The following is a 19,450-nucleotide window of genomic DNA, read 5'->3' on the forward strand; positions in this document are numbered from 1 at the left end:
TCCCTGAGTCGTACCGGGGTATATGGTATTACCATCAGTAGGGATGCCTGATATTGGTATCTGGAGTTACAAAATGTCTAAATAACATTTAAAACTGATATTTTGGCTGTAAACATCAGCATATATCGACTGTAGATTTTTACCATTTGTACTAATAAGTTTGTAAACCAACAGACTAGGGATGCGCGTTGTTAATCGCTTAAACAATTAAATTCATCTATCAAATTAACCAGCGCGGGATTTATGTGTCAGTTAAATGAATTACCCATCATTTTTATAAACACAGGCTTGAAATCCCAGTCTATAATGCTCTTTTAAACAGTAATGAACCTCCCGCCACTAGAGACTAGGGATGTACGATATTATCGGCCTGATATCGGTATTGGCAGATATTAGCTAAAAAAGGCAAATATTGGTATCGGCAGATATCAAAATTTCTGCCGATATTTACATCCGATATTTTGGCCATGGATATCACCATATATTAACTATAAAGTTTGGCCATATATACTAATAAATTAATGGCGTTTTAGGCTGGACCAACAGACCAATGTAAGTTGACATCTTTTTCTGTATTTATCCTCATTCTTTAAACTTGAATGTTAAACTTGTTTCTTTTTTCATCCTCAAATCTTAAATTACGTTCCAAGGACAAAATTTTTGGTTATGTCAAACATATTTAAATATCGGTATCAATATCAGTATCGGCTAAAATGAATCTATAAATATCAGCATATCGGATATCGGCAAAAATTCAATATCGTGCACCCCTACTAGAGGACGGTTAGCCATTTGCTTGTAGTAGGAGCTGCGTGGTATCACTGTTTTGAAAACAAGTAAATGGAAATAAAATGGTATGTAGGCTGTCAAGGGTTGAGCCCACTTAAAACTTCCACCAAAAGTGAAAAGAGGCCACATCTCAAAACACAATATTAATCTGCAAAGAGGAACGAAGGCTGGCGGCACTAGCTTGTAATGTTAGCCACGCTGTAGAGAATATATCAGGCTAGTGTCACACCCGCTGACACGATGGCCCTGTGAAGAATTTGTCTGTTTTCTAAGGATTTTCTCCTCTTTAGACTAGTCGGTTAAATTAAATTTAAATGAGCGTTTAGTCGAATAAGGAAAAAGATGCTTTGGAACATCATTACAACAGACGTAGGTTTTTTTCTTTGTGCATTCTCAATCTTTAAACTTTAAAGCATGTTTCAAATACTCAAGTTTGTTTTATTTGTTCATCCTCACACATTAATATTAGAAATGTTCTTATCTGTCCATTTCCCCATTCTAAACACTCATTTAAATTGCGCTGAACAGACTAGCTTCGACAGAAGAAAACAAACAGAAAACAGTCAAATTCATCACAGGGCCATTGTGTTCAGTGTGGCTAACATTACAAGCTAGCTCCGCCAACCTATGTTCCTCTTTACAGATTAGTATCATGCTTTGATATGTAGCCTCTTTTCACTTCAGTTGAGCAGTTATATGTGAGTTCAACCCTCGACCGCCTACATGCCACTTTATTTCCATTGATTACTTTAAAAAACTGCCATACAGCACTGTTCCTACTACATGCTAACAGCTAGGCTTCTCAATTTTGGGGGAAAAAACATTTAAGAAATTACTAAACAATATAATTCCAGGAAATTAAAATCAGAATTTCAGTTTAAAAAGTTGGAAATTTACAAGAAAATTCTTGAAATTTCTAAGTTTCGACACTAGAAACAAAAAAAAAAACTAAAAAGAGTAATGTTTACAACAGTGTGGGGTAAAAAATGTACAAGAAACAAAACTGAATACAGTTGTTGAATTTTGACTTTACAGTCTCAAAAACTCAAAAATATATATATTTTTTTCACTTAAACTAATGACTTTTTAAACTTGGGAATTTTGAGTTTATTCTTGAAAATTAACAGACTTTCTTTATCATTTTGTCAAGTCGCCCTAACCCACCGTCATAATAATAGATAGTTTATACATCAATCTTTAGTCAAGAAAAAATGTACAGAAGCTTTGTGTGTTGGAATTTTTAAATGTAAACAGTTAAAATTGAGGTTTACTTTATCTAAGTGGGTCATAGGAGGGCTTAGCTGAGTGATACTTAACACGTGGCTCTTTTATGATTATTTGTGGCTCTTTATGTCTTAATTTGAAATTTTAGCTATTCCCCCAGAAAACCTTAAAAAGGGAAACTTTGACAACAGAAATTATCCATTGCAAGTCACATTAATCAGTTTGTTTCACACACTTAGTATACTGTACTTTTTGCCATTTTTTTGCCACATATAAACCATTTTCACTGCTTTAAACCTGCTTTTGCCACTTCTTTTTGCCACTTTTTGCCTCTTTTATCCTGCTTTTTGCTATTTGCAATTTTTTTCTCTTTTACTTTGCCATTTTTGCCACATTCTGCCCATTTAAGCTGCCTTTTGCCATTAAATGCCACTCTTGTCCCCATTTTTGCCATTCTTTGCTGCTTTTTGCCAATTTTTCCTACCTCTTTGCACATTTAAGTCACTTTTACACTCATTTTTTTACCATGTTTTTGCCACCTGTAATGCAATTTTTGGTAACTTCTCACCCACTTTTGACACTTGCAGCCCTTTTTTTTAGCCACTTTTTATCCCCATGTTTCCACTTTTAACCCATTTTTTGTCTATTTTGCCTCTTTTTGCCCCTCTATGCTGATTATTGACCATTTTTACCACCTTTGACATATTTTCAATGACACTTTAACCCTTTTTTGACACTTTTCACAGCTTACACTGTGGCTCTTGCACAGGTATTTTTCAAGAATTTGGCTCTTTGGTTGAGCAGGGTTAAGCAATGTTGGCTTAGCTTTTCTTAGATTTGAGTAGGGGGGCCCAACTTAGGTTAAAATGCAAGCTAGGGTAATAGTTTTAACCGTTTAAGTGTATTTTTGTGTGATTAAAACCCGAGCATGTTTGGCTAACTATCTCAATTCCAACAGCTGAAACTTTAGTCTTGGTTGTTAGCCCAATATCACTTTCCATTTCCCAGAAGAGTTTGGATTTAAGGCTCTTTTATGATGTTTGTTGGTGTAAAACTTGACAGCATCTACCTGGCAACACCAGCTTACCCTTAGCCTAACTTTTTGCCTAGTTACAGCCATTAAAAGGAACATCTTTCATTTTTCCTGGAAAAATATACCTTCATTGGGAGCCTGCTTCTGTGTTACCTCTTTCTGAAACCAGCAATCCATTAAGAAAATTACCAAGAATTCTGAGTTGAATATGGCTCTGTCATTAAATACTTCCTATTTGGTTCAGAATAAAAGAAACTGAACATAGTACTTCACTACAAAGTTCAACACAAATTCCCCATGGTGGTATGGCTCTGCCCTTGATATTAAAAAGTCCAAATCTAGGCAAAAGGCTGAATCAAATTACAGCCTTAAAAGCGATCTGCTCTGCCTCGAATACGCTTCTGATCTAATTACCAGAAATCAAATGGATTGGGCGATGGCCCTACGGACACGAGCTGCAGAGAAGAAACTCTTGGGAAAAGAGTAGAAACATTAAGGAACAATAGTAGGAAGTGCCTCGCTTGTGACAACACCCAAAGACAGTCAGGCAAACAGACTGACCTTGTGTGCGAGAACTGGTAACAGAAAAATCCATAGAGGAGAGTATCTTCTATCTTCCTCCCAAAGCTGGGAACATACTGGATGCCTCTGACATTAATTATTAACGTTTTTACTATAATTCAAGGCTATGAAATGAAAACCCCATAATGATACTCGGTCTAAAAGAGCTCAGGGGCATGAAAAACTGCAGATGAAAAGCTCCAGTTCTATCTCAGAATTGATTTTGGCTTTTCATTCACAACATTTTTGCACTTGTGAATGTTATTACACTGCATTTTGTTGCACTAATACAAAGCAGAAAGCAGTGCGACTCCTGTTGATTCCAAGTGTGTCATGACGCCAAAATATATTCAGTGGATTTAGCAGCTTAACAGAGAAAAAGCGAATAAAGAACCAAGTCAGTGTAGCATCTATTGGAGCTCAAACTAAAGCAGGTTTTGCTCATTTGCAGTCCGAGCCATGGGGGCACTCGTGTAGACACGTTTTCATTGGTCTGTCTGCTGCTCTGCATGGCCATGGTTGGTTCTCTGGCTGAATTCTGCCTTTCTTCTGAGTGTTTCTGGTTGGGTGCCAATCTCTGTGTGTATCTCTGATTGGCCGTGGTAGACTCTGTCCCTGGTTCTGCTCTGTGGAGCTCCCTGTGTGATCTTGGCTTTCCACTGCAGTATTGGATTGTGGGTCAGAGTATGCAGGCAAGGCCAGTGGAGCGAGTCAGATGAGAGAGAGAGGGAAGTGAAAGAGAGAGAGAGAGAGAGAGAGGAGGGTAGTCATATCAAAAGGCTTCGGAGTAGTTTTCCTGCTCCAAGCCTGCTCATTGGATGAATCCCCAGCACTGCTGAGTGTTTACCCATGGCCCAGTTATTTGCTAATCCCCCCCCCCCCCCCCCCCCCCCAATTGGCCTTCGGTGCACCCTCCCACCTCCCCCCTCCCGACTCCCGGACTACCCCTGTCCCCTCAGCCTCTCAGCTAAAAAACAACAGCGATCTAATCTGGCTCTCTCCTTCCTTACTGCCAAGGCCCATTGAAGAGATGTAAGACATGGCAGTCTGAGACTTAAAAGTCACTGAGTGCTGCTGCTGTGGTGGCTGTTTTCCTTCCATAACTGGTTTTGAGTTCACATTCGAGATTGGATGTCGAAATAGAGGGTAGAAGGGCAGGAAAGCACTCTTGACTGAAGGCTAAAACGTGCTTGATGCACTAGTGCACACTCCATCTCCTCTGCAGACATGCGTGCCCTGTCCGCATCCACTGAAGTATTCAAGCTGCGCTCTCTTGCTGGGGGTTTCATGCAGAGAAGTGGCACGACACTGGCTGCCTCGTAGAGCATTTGCTGGCTCTGTATAGAAATCTGTGCGTCAAATTAAAGTGGTCTGGTGCCTTTATGGTATACTAGCCTGAATTACTACTAATCCATGATCTTTTTTTGGGTGAATTTTGAAAATTTGGTATGAAAGTACATCCAAAGTTCCTGACAATCTGAGTTAGAATGCAGTCTTCCTGCTTTTGTGTGTTTCTGCTGCAATGTGAGGCAGATAGGACCCCTCCAGGAACCAATAATGTGCCCTCATGTGTGGCTGATGCATCTAGAGATAAAACAAAAAAACGTTAAAATGTACATCAGTGTGCGTTCTTTTTCTCTGCTGCAACCCTCCGACATCCACCAGAGGCACCCGTCCCCTCTACCCGCTGCTGTTTGGGTGCACGCTTGTTGCTGAGGTAGGATGTACAGGTTTTTAGGGGGTTATTTTGCTGACACCCCCAATTTTCCAGGTCCCCTTGCTTGATGCCGGGTGGGCAAAGAGAAAAAAGGGGGGGTTGGTTGGTTAGTGGTGGACTTTAATCTGTCCCATCTGTTGCCTCGGGACTGCCCACCCCCCTCCCTCAAAAACACCAGCGCTCAGTCTGTGTCTGTCTGGGTCTGGTACAGTTATGCTAATCCCGGGGCTTATGCTACCCTCAAAGCTTAGAGGCCTCCATTATTGACCATGATGCATTTATACCAAAATTCAGCCCCCCTTCTTCCCCTCCCCTCCCCTTCCGTTGTACCTTTACTTTCCCAAATATGTCATGAAAACACAGATGACCAAAGTGGTGTTTGCCATCACTCCACAGGGGGGATAATCTCAGATTATTTATGAACAAGCAAAAGTTCAGATTCAGGCTGTGTCTGAATTTAGTCTTTGTTTAGAACCTCAGCCTTTCCTCATCACTGGAGAGAACAGGTTTTAAAGGCTAACATACTAACTTGACAGGCTAATTTACCCTATATATCCACCTAATCCAGCATCATCACTTGAGGCTGTGGTTGTCTGGTATGACGGGGTTTTCACCTGTTTGACGACAGTTAACTGCTGCTTTGGACGTCTGTCAAAAATAGAAGTACAGTTAGAAAGATTTGCCAGATAAAGGATTCACAGACAAATTAAGTGGCAGCATTTTTACAGTAATACCTTAAGTTTCCTAGGGGTGTAAATCACCTGTTTCATCACCATACAATATCTATATTCTGGATTGTGACATGATAGTTTCCGATACCACACACTCTATCACGATACGATTTCCATTTGATTCACTATAAGAGCCTACGATTGATATCGGACGATTTCATGCACAAATTTCTCCCATGTACAAAAAAAACAGTATCATGATCAAAACTTTTGGCCTCTTTTTTCTGTCTTAGATTTTTTTTATTAACACATTTACACACATGTGGACTTGAATAGTTATTTCTGCTCCACTATAGTCCTTTATAATTTCCAAAGGGGGCTTTTAATGTGCAAACAGCTAGTTTAGTAATACAGTATGAAAATTTTTCATCAGGTAAAATATGTGGCATATGAAGTTATAATGATGAATTTACATTATTTACAGCAATCTTGATTTTGATAAATGGAGAGTTTGAAAGTTTGATTTCAAAGGCCGATCACTTGTTATGATCAGCCTCATAACCAGAGAGAAAGAGGGGGGATGGAAAGGGAGCAGCTGTCCTGCTTGAATCACGTCGAGGTCAGACAACTTTTATTTTTATTTTTAAATCTAATGTGAGACGTCGGTCTTCAATCGGTGTGTCAAATGGGACATGCAGTAGCAACAGTGGACTTTTCCCTCTCTGTTTGCTGCCTGTAGCAGAGAGCACTCACGCTTTTTAAAGCATAATGAGGGGATAGTCGTTTTCAGATTTTTAAATCTGTTAAATAACTCATACGGGGCTTGTATATGTATACGGATAAAGAAATGTCGATAACGTTGCCAAAGTAAGGTGAGAGGCTTGTCCTGCAGTAGACTGTGTCTGAAATAAGTCAATAGAGCTGAGAGAATGAAGCGTCTGGGCCGCTTCCTGTCAGCAAGCGCAGAAACTATCAACAAGCGTGGGGGAGGAATTTCAAAATAAAAGCATAGCTTAAAGATGACACTGTAGACTGATGTTTTGACTTTCTATCGATCTGATTTGATACTTAAGCTGTCCAATCGAAGATGAGTTTAGAAGTACAGTGCTTAACAAATTTATTAGACCACCCTAACCCTAAACAAAGTAAGGTTTATGCCACAGATGCCCTAAATTAAAAGCTTTGGTAATTACCAAAATCATTTTTTATGTTTCTGCAATGGTTAACACACCAATATGTAGAAGGTCTTTAACCCAAATGATATTTTTAATGCTAAAATATCATTATTATTGTTATCCATGAATTTTCAAGTGTACTGATTTACAAAAAAACTGAAAAAATAGTAAAGCACATTAATATTTCTTTATTAATATGTCAAATTATAGTTATTTACTTGCATTCCTGGACAGATAAATTAGTTTTAGTGGTTGACTGTTATGCTCAATTCATTTCTGACTTCTCATTCAGTTTGAAATTCCTAATTCCTGTTCAAAATGGTAAAACATGGAGAGCTCACTGAAAAAGAAAGAGTCCGCATTAAAGCAGTTCATGATGCTGGATGGTCTCTGAAACAAATATGACAGATGGTCTAATAAATTTGTTAAGTACTGTGTCTGCAAAAATATTTTATCAGTTTTCTGTTTCATCCACAAGGAACTGGCATTTTGGGAGCTCAAAAATGCTAGATCTGTAAACTATCTCATGCCGCGGTTGTACATGAATAAAAAAATGCAGACAAAGTTGTTAAAGTAAGGTGAGGACCTGTCCTGCAGCAGTCTATGTCTGAAATATGTCCATAAAGCTGAGAGAATAAAGCGTCTGGGCCGCTTCCTGTCAGCAGCAGGGCAGAAACTATCAACAAGTGTGTGGGAGGAATTTCAAAATAAAAGCGAAGCTCAAAGATGACGATGTAGATCGATGTTTTGGCTTTCTATGGCTCTGATTGGATAATTAGGGGGCCGTCCACATGAAGACAATTTAAGGAGTATCCGCAAGAATGTTTTATCGGCTTGCTGTTACATTCAGAAGGAACTGGCGTTTTAGGAGCCTGAAAACACTAAATCTGTTTACTAACTCATACCGCGGTTGTACCTGAATAAAAAAAATGCTGCCTAAGTCGTAAAGTAAGGCGAAAGGCCCGTCCTGCAGTAGTCTAGGTGTGAAACATGTCCATAAAGATGAGAGAAGAGTGAATCTCTGTCAGCTTCCTGTCAGCAAACGCTGTTTAGTGCTAGCTTGTTGCGGATGTGCAGCAGGGCAGAAACTATCAACAAGTGTGAGGGAGGAACTTGCGAAGGGAAGCTTAAAGATGACGATGTAGATCGATGTTTTGACTTTTAATTGATCAGATTGGATAAATAGGGGGGAGCCCACACAGAGACGAGTTTAGGAGTATCAGCAAAAGTATTTTATTGTTTTGGGAGCCCGAAAATGCTACTATTTTGAACGAGTGAACCCCACGTCGTCTCCGTGTGTACAACCAAGCGTGTCTTTCCTGATGATAACATCATAGCCCACTTAACCAGCATGCGGGACATGATTGTTTCCATGTCTTATGCTCCTCTAGAAGAACAGCATATGCCTCATATTCTTCCCCTGGCATATACTACGGTGTTATTGGTCGTTTTGAATGGCCTAACCCTAATGCAGACATTTCTTGCCATGTTCATGGAAAACTTTTTTAAAATGAAATTTTTTCTTAATAAAGTTTGGTCCTAAGATAGAAACAAGTGTAACGTCTAAAATAATTAAATTTTCACTATCAGGGATGCACCCATAATTTTATTTTTCAGACCAAACTCAAGTACTTACATTTGAGGACTCACAGATACAGAGTACAAACATGAATACATGATAATATTGTTTCATTTCTTAGAATTCTCTTAAAGTTAGTTTTAATTTCATCACCCCTCCTTTTAATAATTCATCAGTGCAGTCTGCTCTACTTTTGTCAACCTCATTTACATCAAAATATCACCAAACTACCAAACTACTTGACTAACATCAGCCGGTAAAACCACACTGAACCCACTGCATTTATTTGGACTATTTTCTGTATTTATTCATATTGCAATGGCAAAAAGAAAATATATTGCACCTTTTTCCAATACAGGTCAGCTTCATATACCACCTATATTATTAAAAATCTAGATTGGTTCTACAAATGGGGGCAAAAGTGAAACAATTATTGAAACTGTATCACAGAAAAATCCATTACTGTTACTGCTATTGACCAAGCTTGCTCCTGTGTGGTTAAATATTCCATCCAGGTCACATTCAAGAAACAAGAAAGGATTTGTTTTTAAGATTTATACAATATTGTGACAGCAAAGTAATCTGTTTCTGATGGTTATGTATCTTAATTGGTTTTTACACTATAAAAAATTCATGCCTATTTCACCTAAAAGCCAAAAACAGACACATCACACCAATCAAGTTCCAATGCAATCTCTGCTCCCCTTATCTGCCTGTTTGTAATTCCTTCATCTCCTCCAGAGAAACTGTCAGCTCCCGCTATGCCTGAAACCTGTACCTTTCAAAACATATTGCTTGTAACACTGGGATCTAGTTAATGCACTTTGCTTTGTCTGCTGCCACTGTTACAAGCCGATGTGAATAGAGGCACATAAGCCCTGACATATCCAAGGCATAAAGAGACGACAACAAAGACAGAGCAGTACCCACAGATGTGACATCCCAGCTGAGAGAAAATAAACACCAGATCAATAACACCTTAAAGCCTCGCAGCTGTGAAAAAATGTCCTTCTATTAAAGAAAACACAAACCATCCGGACTAGAACTGCTCATCCATACTTTGAGCAGCATTTTTAGCGCGCTCTAGACTTATTGTCTCTGCTGGTCAAGGAGAACGCTTCGTGTTAATCATAGGCTGTCACTCCGAGTTACCATCTCAAGGCTGCACCTTTTGTTTTCTAAAACATCCACTAATTTCTTCTTTTTGCCAAATCAGAAGGTCGGCTGAACACTGTGCTATTGTATCTCGCTTTTTGCTTTTACCTCTTCTCAGAACTCAAACCAAGGTACTAAGAGGGAGAGACATTGATTTTTTTCATCTAATAGAGTACAAGGCTTGCTGTATTAGAGCCCAAATGGCCTCCCAGCACCCCCACCCCTCCATTCCAGCATTCACTGGTCTGATTCCACAGCTAGTGTCATCTCTTCTCACAAAATAATGATGCTGACTGAGTGCTACATATTACACAGTCAGAGTCGGTGCTTTTATATCCTTCAACCTTGCAACTACTTCCTTATTTTCCCATAAACTGCACAAACACCAAATTGTTTCCTCGGAGTAAGTACCGGTCATTATATTGCCTCTATCTTTTGCCTCGCAGCCTTACGGGCGATTTTAACATTTTACAAACCACTTTAACCCATTTACCATCCTTGTGTTTACTTCCAGAGGGATGCTGACCGTACTGCACTTTCAGCACTTTCAGCACACTGGCCTGAGAGTAAACAGAGATGCGGTTAAGTTAAGGGACCCGTGGGCTCGTAGTATAATCTGTGTTATTAATTGCAAAACACTCACTGACGTCAGAGACATTTAAAAGAATCATCTTGGTTCCTAGTCCTCTATTTGTCTCAATTATTGTGCTCATCCTTACAATATCTATATAGTTTTTTCACCAGTTTCTGAGAGCAGCAATAGAGCGGCACTGTCTAAATTTTACAAAGCATTTAACTTTTCATTTCCACAGCGATGATTTAAGCTGCCAAGGAACCAAAGACATCAACTTTTCCTCTTCCTTTTCAAAGCATGCTGCCTACATTACCCATAGTGCAACTGACTGCTACTGTACTATTAGCATAGCCCGAGGTTTTTGTCATACATCAACTAAAAGTAGTGTTGAACTCAAGACCGCACCATCTGACACCAAGACAAGACCAAAGTGCACCTAGTCCAAGACAAGACCAAGACTTTTGGGGCTTGAGACCGAGACAAGATGAAGACCATAAAAATCAATTTCAAAAACCATGACAAGGTTGAGGGGCTGCACGGCGGTGCAGGGGTTAGCACTGTTGCCTCACAGTAAGAAGTTCCCTGATTTGCTTCCTGGTCAGGGCCTTTCTGTGCGGAGTTTGCATGTTCTCCCCCGTGCATGCGTGGGTTCTCTCTGGTTACTCCGGCTTCCTCCGATCACCAAAGACGTGCTCGTTATGTTAACTGATTACCCTAAAAGTGGCCGTAGGTGTGAATGTGAATGTGCCTGGTTGTCCCTATATGTCAGTCCTGCAATGAACTGTCAACCAGTCCAGGGTGTAACACCCCCACCCACACACACACTTGCTCAATGACAGTTGGGATAGGCTCCAGCATTACTTTAAATATCTGAAAATGAGATGCTTATCTAGATTAGACAGGTGAATGAGGCCTAAAGTAAGGGTTCAGAGGTATTTCTGACTAGAAATAAGATGGACTGATGTCCGATTTTTTGCAAGTGTAGCTATCTGTTGTTTTACCAAGTGCTTCTCCTGGTCGAAGAATAGCAGATCAGTACTGGTCTAAAATGGTCTTGATGGAAAATCCAGAGTCCAGCCAGTCCAAGACCGAAACAGGACCTTGTAAAAATGCTCTTGAGTTCAAGGCAAGACCAAGACATTCAAAATGTGGTCTTGAGACCGGTGTCAAGACCAAGAAAGTTTTCCAGTACTACAACACTAGCTAAAAGTCTTTGTTGACTCAAGTGACATCACTTGAGGACATTTGTGAGACTTCATACATTCCCTAACCTCGCACAGCAGATGGATTCACCCATTTCCATGTTTCTCACTGGTGAATCCATCTTGCAAAGCTCCCATCCGAACAATTTGGGCCCCGTTAGAAAGTGACAGGACCAATCAGCATTGAGGGGCAGTGCTTTCAGGTGCAGCGGAGTCGTGACGTAAGCAGGCAGCGACAAGAGGCCAGCGCAATTATGGTGGAAGAGATTAGCGTGGATGTTGCTAAAGCGCCAGTTTTATCAGAACCTGATGAAATTTCTTCGTTAAAAGAAGAACAAAGAAGAGCACTGAGTTGTTTTCTTTTCAAAAACGCCAAAAGTCGTGTACTGACATGTCTACATGTCATGGTTTGTGTTATGCAGCTCTGTATGGAGTTTACTGCTTGGTAGAAGCTACGTCACGTGTTTTATTGCCTTCACACCCTCCAAGTGTTTTCCAAAGCCTCTGATCTTTCCCAAACACCATCTATGGAAGGTTTTCCATCTAGCGTATCAGGTTAACAGTTCCCTTAAAGGCAGAATAATGTAAATAATCTCTAACTGGTAATACTTCACACTGTCTCCTTTCCTCACGTATAAAATGTGTCTGTTTCAAGGCTATCAGGAAAACTTTAGAACATATGTTGTACTTGGCATCCATCCTCTTTCAAGTCTTCTCAAATTAAACTTTGAATGTTGTGGCGTACAGCCATCTCACTCAGTTTTACAGTCACAAATTTGAGCTAACAGACTAGCAGCCGTTTAGCGCGAGTCTGTAATCTCCAGCCAATAACTTCACTTTCTGTTGAGCCGCTGACGTGACCACAGAGCCGACAGCTTCAAGAGTCCCCCGTCGGCCCCGGACAGGCTGGAGCGACGCGGCCCGGTTGGGGAACAGTGGGCCCTGTCAACGCCACAGTATGCAGCCCACGAGACACGGCTTCAGAGTTTGGACAAGCGGAGCAAATGAGCAGCCCTTTTTTTATGCTTTGGTATAATACTCGTGCTCTAATCCTCTTTGGACCCCTCAAACCCCCGGCTTACCTGGGACAACTGTAAAAACGGGGCCTGAATATGGGTTGTGGCATACATTATGAGCATGCTTGTGCTACAAGTTGAACTTTACTTGAGACGAACCGGGCTAAAGTCGACCAAATCTCACTTAGGAACACCTGCGGTCGCGCCGCAGGTAGCGGCTGTTTGGAACTGTTTCTTCTTAGCCTAGATTTCAGAGCAGCCGGCACACACCCACAAGGCTGATTAGTCACAGGGGACAAGAAGCAGAATAACGACCTGAGCTCAGCTGCAAACAGGTGGAAGGAAATGAATGTGGAAAAAAAAAAAGAAATTAGCAGATGTAATAAGCGAACTGGGAGGAAGGGATGATGGGAAGCTGAAGCGAGACAAAGGAAGCAAAAGGAAAGGTGTTGGGTCAGATAGATGACTAGCACACTCCTGTAGATGATTAAGCCCTTTGCTTCCTCATATCATCATCATTACGAGTATCATCCTTGGAAATGAGCACTGGGGGATCTTTTTTTTTTCATTCATGTAGTGAGCAGCAGCTCAACAGAGTGAGCCGTTTGTCTCCTGTCTCTTTACAGCCATTATGCCAACAAAGTCTGACTGCTGCCTTAATTAATTTTGTACAGTGCAACAATTTCGAATTCATTGGCTGTTTACATGGCACGCGTGCATGTAAGTATCCATTAATCGTCCTTGCGCTGATTATTGAGTGAATCTGTCAATCCTCTGACAGTCGTTGAAGCCGTTAAACTGCTCTAGGGGAATACTAATTTGCATGTCAGGCCCCGTAAAGGTGAGCATATCAGGGCTGTAATATTTCCAAGTGGTGAGAAATCTTTCAGCATGGTTCCTGGAATGATGAGTTTTGGTTTTGCGTTTGGGGTGATTATGAAGGCACTTTTCCTACCCCCCCCTTACCGATTCTACGTCACAACCTGACAACTCATCCCTTCAGAAAATACTCCATGTCCTGCTCTCTCTGCTGAATCACCCCTCTTTTAAACCTTATCTACGTACTCCGAAAACTAACCTTTCCTCCACTATGCAAAATCAGAAGACGTCTGTGCTTTGCATCAATTACTTGTACAGTTATTGCTAGCCATTTTATCCATTAAAGACACTTAGACAACCTCTTGTCAATTACATGCAAATGTAAATGCAAATAAGGGCAAAGTCTTCTGGCATGACTAGTTTGTGTGTGTTCAAATTACACTCACATACTTCCCTCTGCAACAGTACTTATTATTCTCTGCTTCTGATAATACCCTTCCTATGAATGGACAGACTAGCCTTAAGAAAAACAGACGAAATGTGAAAACATTATTATTAAGAATCTGCTACACACACACTGACACCTACGCACTCCGCTGTGATGTCGGCTGAGCAAACAAGGCAACAAAATCTCAGATTTTCCACCAACAATTCACCTAAATTACCAAATCTTTAAGATACCTTCCCTGCCTTCCCACACATTCCTACCTCTCCCCCTCCTCTCATGCAGTCTTCCTCCATCTCTGTGCAGCCCAGCTACTATCTTATCATGCTCAAGGTCTCGCAGAAGCCTGGCTTCAGCCCAAAAGTCTTGTACTGGGGGCACAACTTGGCAGACAAGGACTGCGGTATGTTTGGCAGTGTTTTTCCAGGCCTTTGTACACAGAATGATTAAATGGAGCCAGGGGTGCTTTCGCTGCTCTCTTCAGGAGGAGGCATCCGTGAAGGTTTGCTTGACTACAGATGGGACTGCACAGATCACTCCAAAGATGAGCCAGGCAGACAGGAAGATGGAAAAGATAGATTAGGGATAGACAGGCTGGCTGGTGTGCCAGACAGGCAAACACACTGGGCGATATGGTGATTTAGGAAAACGTCTGATTTAGCCTGTCTGTGAGGAAGATTATCTGTGTTAAAATGACAAAATAATCCCACAAATATCATGAAGCTGTCCCAGTCCAAATAGCACATTTTGCCTTGCATTTTCAAGCAACAGAAGGGGCAAAACCAAAAGGAAAAACATCAAATATTCATGAGGAGCACATTTCCCCTCTTTAGAAAAAAATCAATCCGCTAAAAAGGCACTTACCAGCCACAGAAGTCAGGAGAATCGTCAGGCAAAACCCAAATTTAGCGAGTGATTTCATCGTGATTCGGCCCACAGCCATGATAGTGTGCGTCGACTTTGGTCTCATAAGCTGGAGCTCCTCCAAGACTTGATAAACTTCTTATTCTCCTCCTCTTCTTCTGCTTTTGCACTTATTATTCACCCCCTGTTTTCCTCACGTCAGCTCAATAACTTGAACTGACCTCTCAGGCAGGGAGCACATCGAGAAACGGTGCGAAAAAGAGGCGCTGTTGTGTTGGGGTCTGCTGACGTGATTTAATAACTACCGTCGACTGTCAATAAAAGTTAACTTAGTCCTGCTATGGACTCCCACATTAGCCGGACACATAAACCGAGCGGCTAACTTGTGTGGCGGTTCAGCCATCTACATCTAACCAGCAAACAACGTCCATATCTGCTAGCTAACATGCTAGCTGCCCTGGGCGACTGTCTGGTGCTGGAAAACTTGAGCGAAGAGGGTAAATATTGGAAAAATAGCCGATGTGCGACTAACTGCTGCTACCAAAAGGCATTATCAGATGTAAGCAATTAAATGTGAGCGACTTTCCCGATTAAAAGGCAGAATTGTGGCTTTTAAACCGTAGCAAATTAGCTCGGGTAGGTTGCAAGCTGACTGCTAACGACGCTAGCCGACGTTAGCCTCAAAGCTAGCCAGTTAGTTCTCCGGGTCCCGTCTCATTTCACGATCTCCAATGTAGGGGAAAAATAATCTCAAGTCAGCTGCGTCTACGCTGAGCTTTTTCTGCTCCTCTATGAAGTGAGATCTTTACTCCCGATGTGGCAGACGACGGGGTTGAGGGGATGGATATCTCTCGGTCTGATCCTCCCCGAGGCAGTCGGCGGCGTTTGGCATTGACGGTTTTCGGAGCTCCGCTGGGCAGACAGACAGACAGGGCGGCTGGGAACGCCTCGTTTGCAGGCTTGTCTGGACCGCTCGTCTCCGGTATCAGGTTGCTGTGGGTTGGTGTTGGGGGTGGAGGACAATCCTACACAGGCAAGAGGGGTGATGCAGCGCCGCTGTGCCGCAGACGATGGCTACAACACTCTGGAAGCGTGCTGCATTCAGGCTTTAAGGGCAGTCCGCCACCTCTGTGCTGTTGACAGACATATCTCAATTTTTAGCATAATAACAGCTCGAAATGGGAATTAATCGAGAAAACTAGTCAAATAAAAGTTTATTTATAGAGCAGAGTCAAAATAAAACTATTTCCCTGTTATAGACTAAAAAATATTTGTGACATATGCAAAAAAAAAAAACACTTAAATTAAACACAACAGTTAATATCCCAGCTATTTTGAATTTAGCTTTACATTTTTAAACATAGTAATAAACCAAAGACATTTTAGCCTTGGCTCTCTAAAATGAATTGTGTTTAAACATATTGATTGTCCCATTAGCATTAAAGTAAAATTTTAACCCCCTATTTCAAAGTTTACTTTCTTGAAGCTAAAATCTCCCTCTGCCATTGGATGCATCCATGGTTACTCATCTATTAACGTTACTTTACTGCCTCTGTGTGGTCAGATAACTTTATGGAGAGTTTAAAGCACAGGTGTCAAACTCAAGGCCCGGGGGCCAAATCCGGCCCGTGGTGTAATTATACCCGGCCCAAATGATATTTTTATTCTAACTGGCTCACCAGTGTGAGGTCTGCAGATTTCCTCTAGTATAAAATAGTAGACTTAACCTTGATGATTTATAATATCCTTGTTGAGTCATAAAAATCAGAAAAAGTAAACATTTAAAAAAAGAAAAAAAATGTTAGGAACATTGGGAAGAAATGAGTGTCTTCTCTGTTTTCAATTTTGCACCACACAGTTATGAATTAAACTTATGGTTTTGACGTTTTATCTCATATTTTTACCTTTTAGATGAATAATTTTGTATTTTAAATTCTATTAGACCTTTTAAAGTCATGATTTTGACTTTTATCTCACGTTTTGACCTTTTTCAACTCCTAACATTAACTTTTATCTCATTTTTTTACCTTAAAAACTCATGATTTTTAATTTTATCTTACTCTTATGACCTTTTAAAGTTATGATTTTGACTTTTATCTCACGTTTTGACCTTTTTTTGACTTCTAAACTTAAGTTTTATCTCTTTTTTTACCTTAAAAACTCAGGATGTTTAATTTTACCTTAGTTTTATGACCTTTTAAAGTTATAATTTTGAATTGTTTCTCATGTTTTGACCATTTTAGACAGCTAACATTAACTTTTATCTCATTTTTTTAAACTAAAAAATACATGATTTTTAATTTTATTTTATATTTTGACATTTGAAACTTATGATTTCGATGTTTACCTCATATTTTGAATGTTAAAAATCATGATTTAGAACTTTATCTCAGTTTTTTTTTTTTTTTCAAAATTCATGGTTTAAATAATCAATCTCATATTTTGCCTTTTTCAACTTTAAATGTCATGTTTTTAACTCTTAAACTTAAAAGTTTGACTTTTTATCTTAGATTTTGAATTTTTAACTTATCATGTTCACCTTTTAATCTTAAAACATCAGTCTCAAGTTTTTTACCCCCGTGATTAATTTCAGGTGAAAATAAGGTTGACATTTTATGGTTAAATATCCACCCTGTTAGGCCTTCAGGTTGGACCCAGGTTCAGAATCCTGCCCCTGCTGTGATTGAGTTAGACATCCCTGGTTTAAATCCCTCAGTAGTGACTGAAAGGTGAAAACAACAATTATTCCAGCAGGTGGCGATGTTTGCACGTGCCCAGAGTTGGACACGGTGCAATTTTCAGTTATATAACCTCCAAATACCACCCCAGTGTAGCTCGACTACAGTATAATTAAGGCTTTTATTGCTTTTAAGGCTTTTTTAACTTTGATATTAATAGCTTTTGTTCTTTACGGAACAAATAGTGGCAGTGCTGACAGAAAGTAGCATAAAGTAATGTTTGGATACTTTACAGTCAACGCGAAGTCATATGAGAAAAAAACAGACGTTTTGTATGCAGTGGTCCATACGTAAAGCCTCAAAATATGATGGATGAGTTCGTGTACAGTGCCGGCCCGCTGGGCATAATTACACCAAAGAGAGGGGGCGTGTCAGCAGGCGCAAAGGGACCTCCGCTGACGGGACAGACCGAAGCGTAGCCGCGTCTGGATGTTGCTCTGAGCTCCCTTCTCAACAGCGAACTCATCATTGGATTTATTGGATCGCCGTTTCTTCCGGATCTAGTGTGAAGTTTTGACATAATGGCGGGATAAAACTGCGTCACAGTGCATTTTACGCACATAGGACGTCCTGGAGCGCAGGATTTCAGCCTTCGAGCCGTCGCCCGAGACAGCTTCCAAATAGCCTTCGCCTGTTCAGTGCCTGGCTGTCTGATGAAAGGACGACCACAGGATGGCTACTGCTCCACCTGAGGCGAGGAAGTTCACCCGAGGGCTCAACAAACCGGGCACCGCTGCAGAGCTGAGGCAGAGCGTGTCTGAGGCTGTCAGGACGTCAGTGTTAGTGGTAAGAGAGAAGCTGTCACATTAGAATGCACAGAAACACACACTGCGCTGTCTGATAGAAGCAAAGCTAAAACCTGCACTATCTCCAGCAAACGTTTTAAAACTAACGTGTTTTAGACTTCATGCACCATTTGCTGCTGCCTGTTCACAATTTTTGCATCTTCAAGGGTGTCTTTTGTTACAACTTTCTCAAAAAGGTTGCCAGGTAACCGAAATATACACCACCAACAGTGTAGGGACAAGGAAGGCCAATGAACACATGCTCATTTCACCTGTCACCTGACCCTCCAGGTGCACCCTGCAACCAGATATGTTGGACAGTAACAGCTGAGTAATGCCAAAGGTAGAAATTTCAGTGTTTATCAGGTTGTTATTGTATGATTGCACGCCTGGATTTAGTCTTTTAGGAAGATGATGGGTGTATTATACATGCCCGCTTTGTTAAATTAGGTTATGTTGTCCCCTTTAATGTACATTACTGTCTTTATTTGTGGTACCTTTTTGCAGCATCTGCTTCCTGAGGGACTGGCCCAAAGCTCTGACCTGACCTGACTTACCCTGTGACTGTGTCTTGTTGCATAATACTGATCAATATATGCCACTTCTGTGCACTAATGGCTTCTGCTGTCAATTATAACTTGCTCCATGATCCCAGCGGCCTACTGATCTTATAATGAAGTCATCAAAAGGAATGCACTGACAGTTTAGTCTCAGCATGAACTGAGAACTGTGCATATGAATGCTTTAGAACAGGGGGGCCAAATCCGGCCCGTGGTACAGTTACACCTGGCCCGCCAGGTCATATATTTTTATTATAACTGGCCCAGTGGTTTGAGGTCTGCAGATTTCCTCCAGTTTAGAAATGTAAACCCAACCCTGATGATTTAAAATATCCTTGTTCTGTCATAAATATAAGAAAAAGTTTAAAAAAAAAAAAAATAGAATAATTAGTTAAAAAGTCAGGATTTAGATTGATTTTGCATCTCACAGTTATCATGCAAAGTTATGGTTTTGGGTTTTCATTTCATATTTTGACCTTTTTAATTCACATTTTTGACTTTTTAGATCCTCAATTTTGAATCTTTAAAACATTTTGACCCTTA

General features: G+C 40.6%; 2 protein-coding genes across 5 annotated transcripts in view; one reads left to right on the forward strand and one right to left on the reverse strand.

Moving 5' to 3' along the window:
* Nucleotides 1–15,839, reverse strand: part of bmpr2b (bone morphogenetic protein receptor, type II b (serine/threonine kinase)) — a 58,627-nt gene extending 42,788 nt beyond the window's left edge. The window contains exon 1 of the mRNA XM_041781787.1: nucleotides 14,825–15,839. Within this exon, the coding sequence (XP_041637721.1) occupies nucleotides 14,825–14,930 (106 nt within the window). The 5' untranslated portion in view covers nucleotides 14,931–15,839. The remainder of the gene's footprint in view (nucleotides 1–14,824) is intronic.
* A 2,131-nt stretch (nucleotides 15,840–17,970) lies between these two features.
* The window catches only part of LOC121506166 (dedicator of cytokinesis protein 9-like), a 107,051-nt gene continuing 105,571 nt past the window's right edge, over nucleotides 17,971–19,450 (forward strand). For all 4 annotated transcript variants that reach the window (XM_041781797.1, XM_041781799.1, XM_041781801.1 and 1 more), the window contains exon 1: nucleotides 17,971–18,348. In XM_041781797.1, the coding sequence (XP_041637731.1) occupies nucleotides 18,235–18,348 (114 nt within the window). In that variant the 5' untranslated portion in view covers nucleotides 17,971–18,234. The remainder of the gene's footprint in view (nucleotides 18,349–19,450) is intronic.

The sequence above is a fragment of the Cheilinus undulatus genome, linkage group 24 (genome assembly GCF_018320785.1).
Source record: "Cheilinus undulatus linkage group 24, ASM1832078v1, whole genome shotgun sequence".
Taxonomy (NCBI): Eukaryota; Metazoa; Chordata; class Actinopteri; order Labriformes; family Labridae; genus Cheilinus; species Cheilinus undulatus.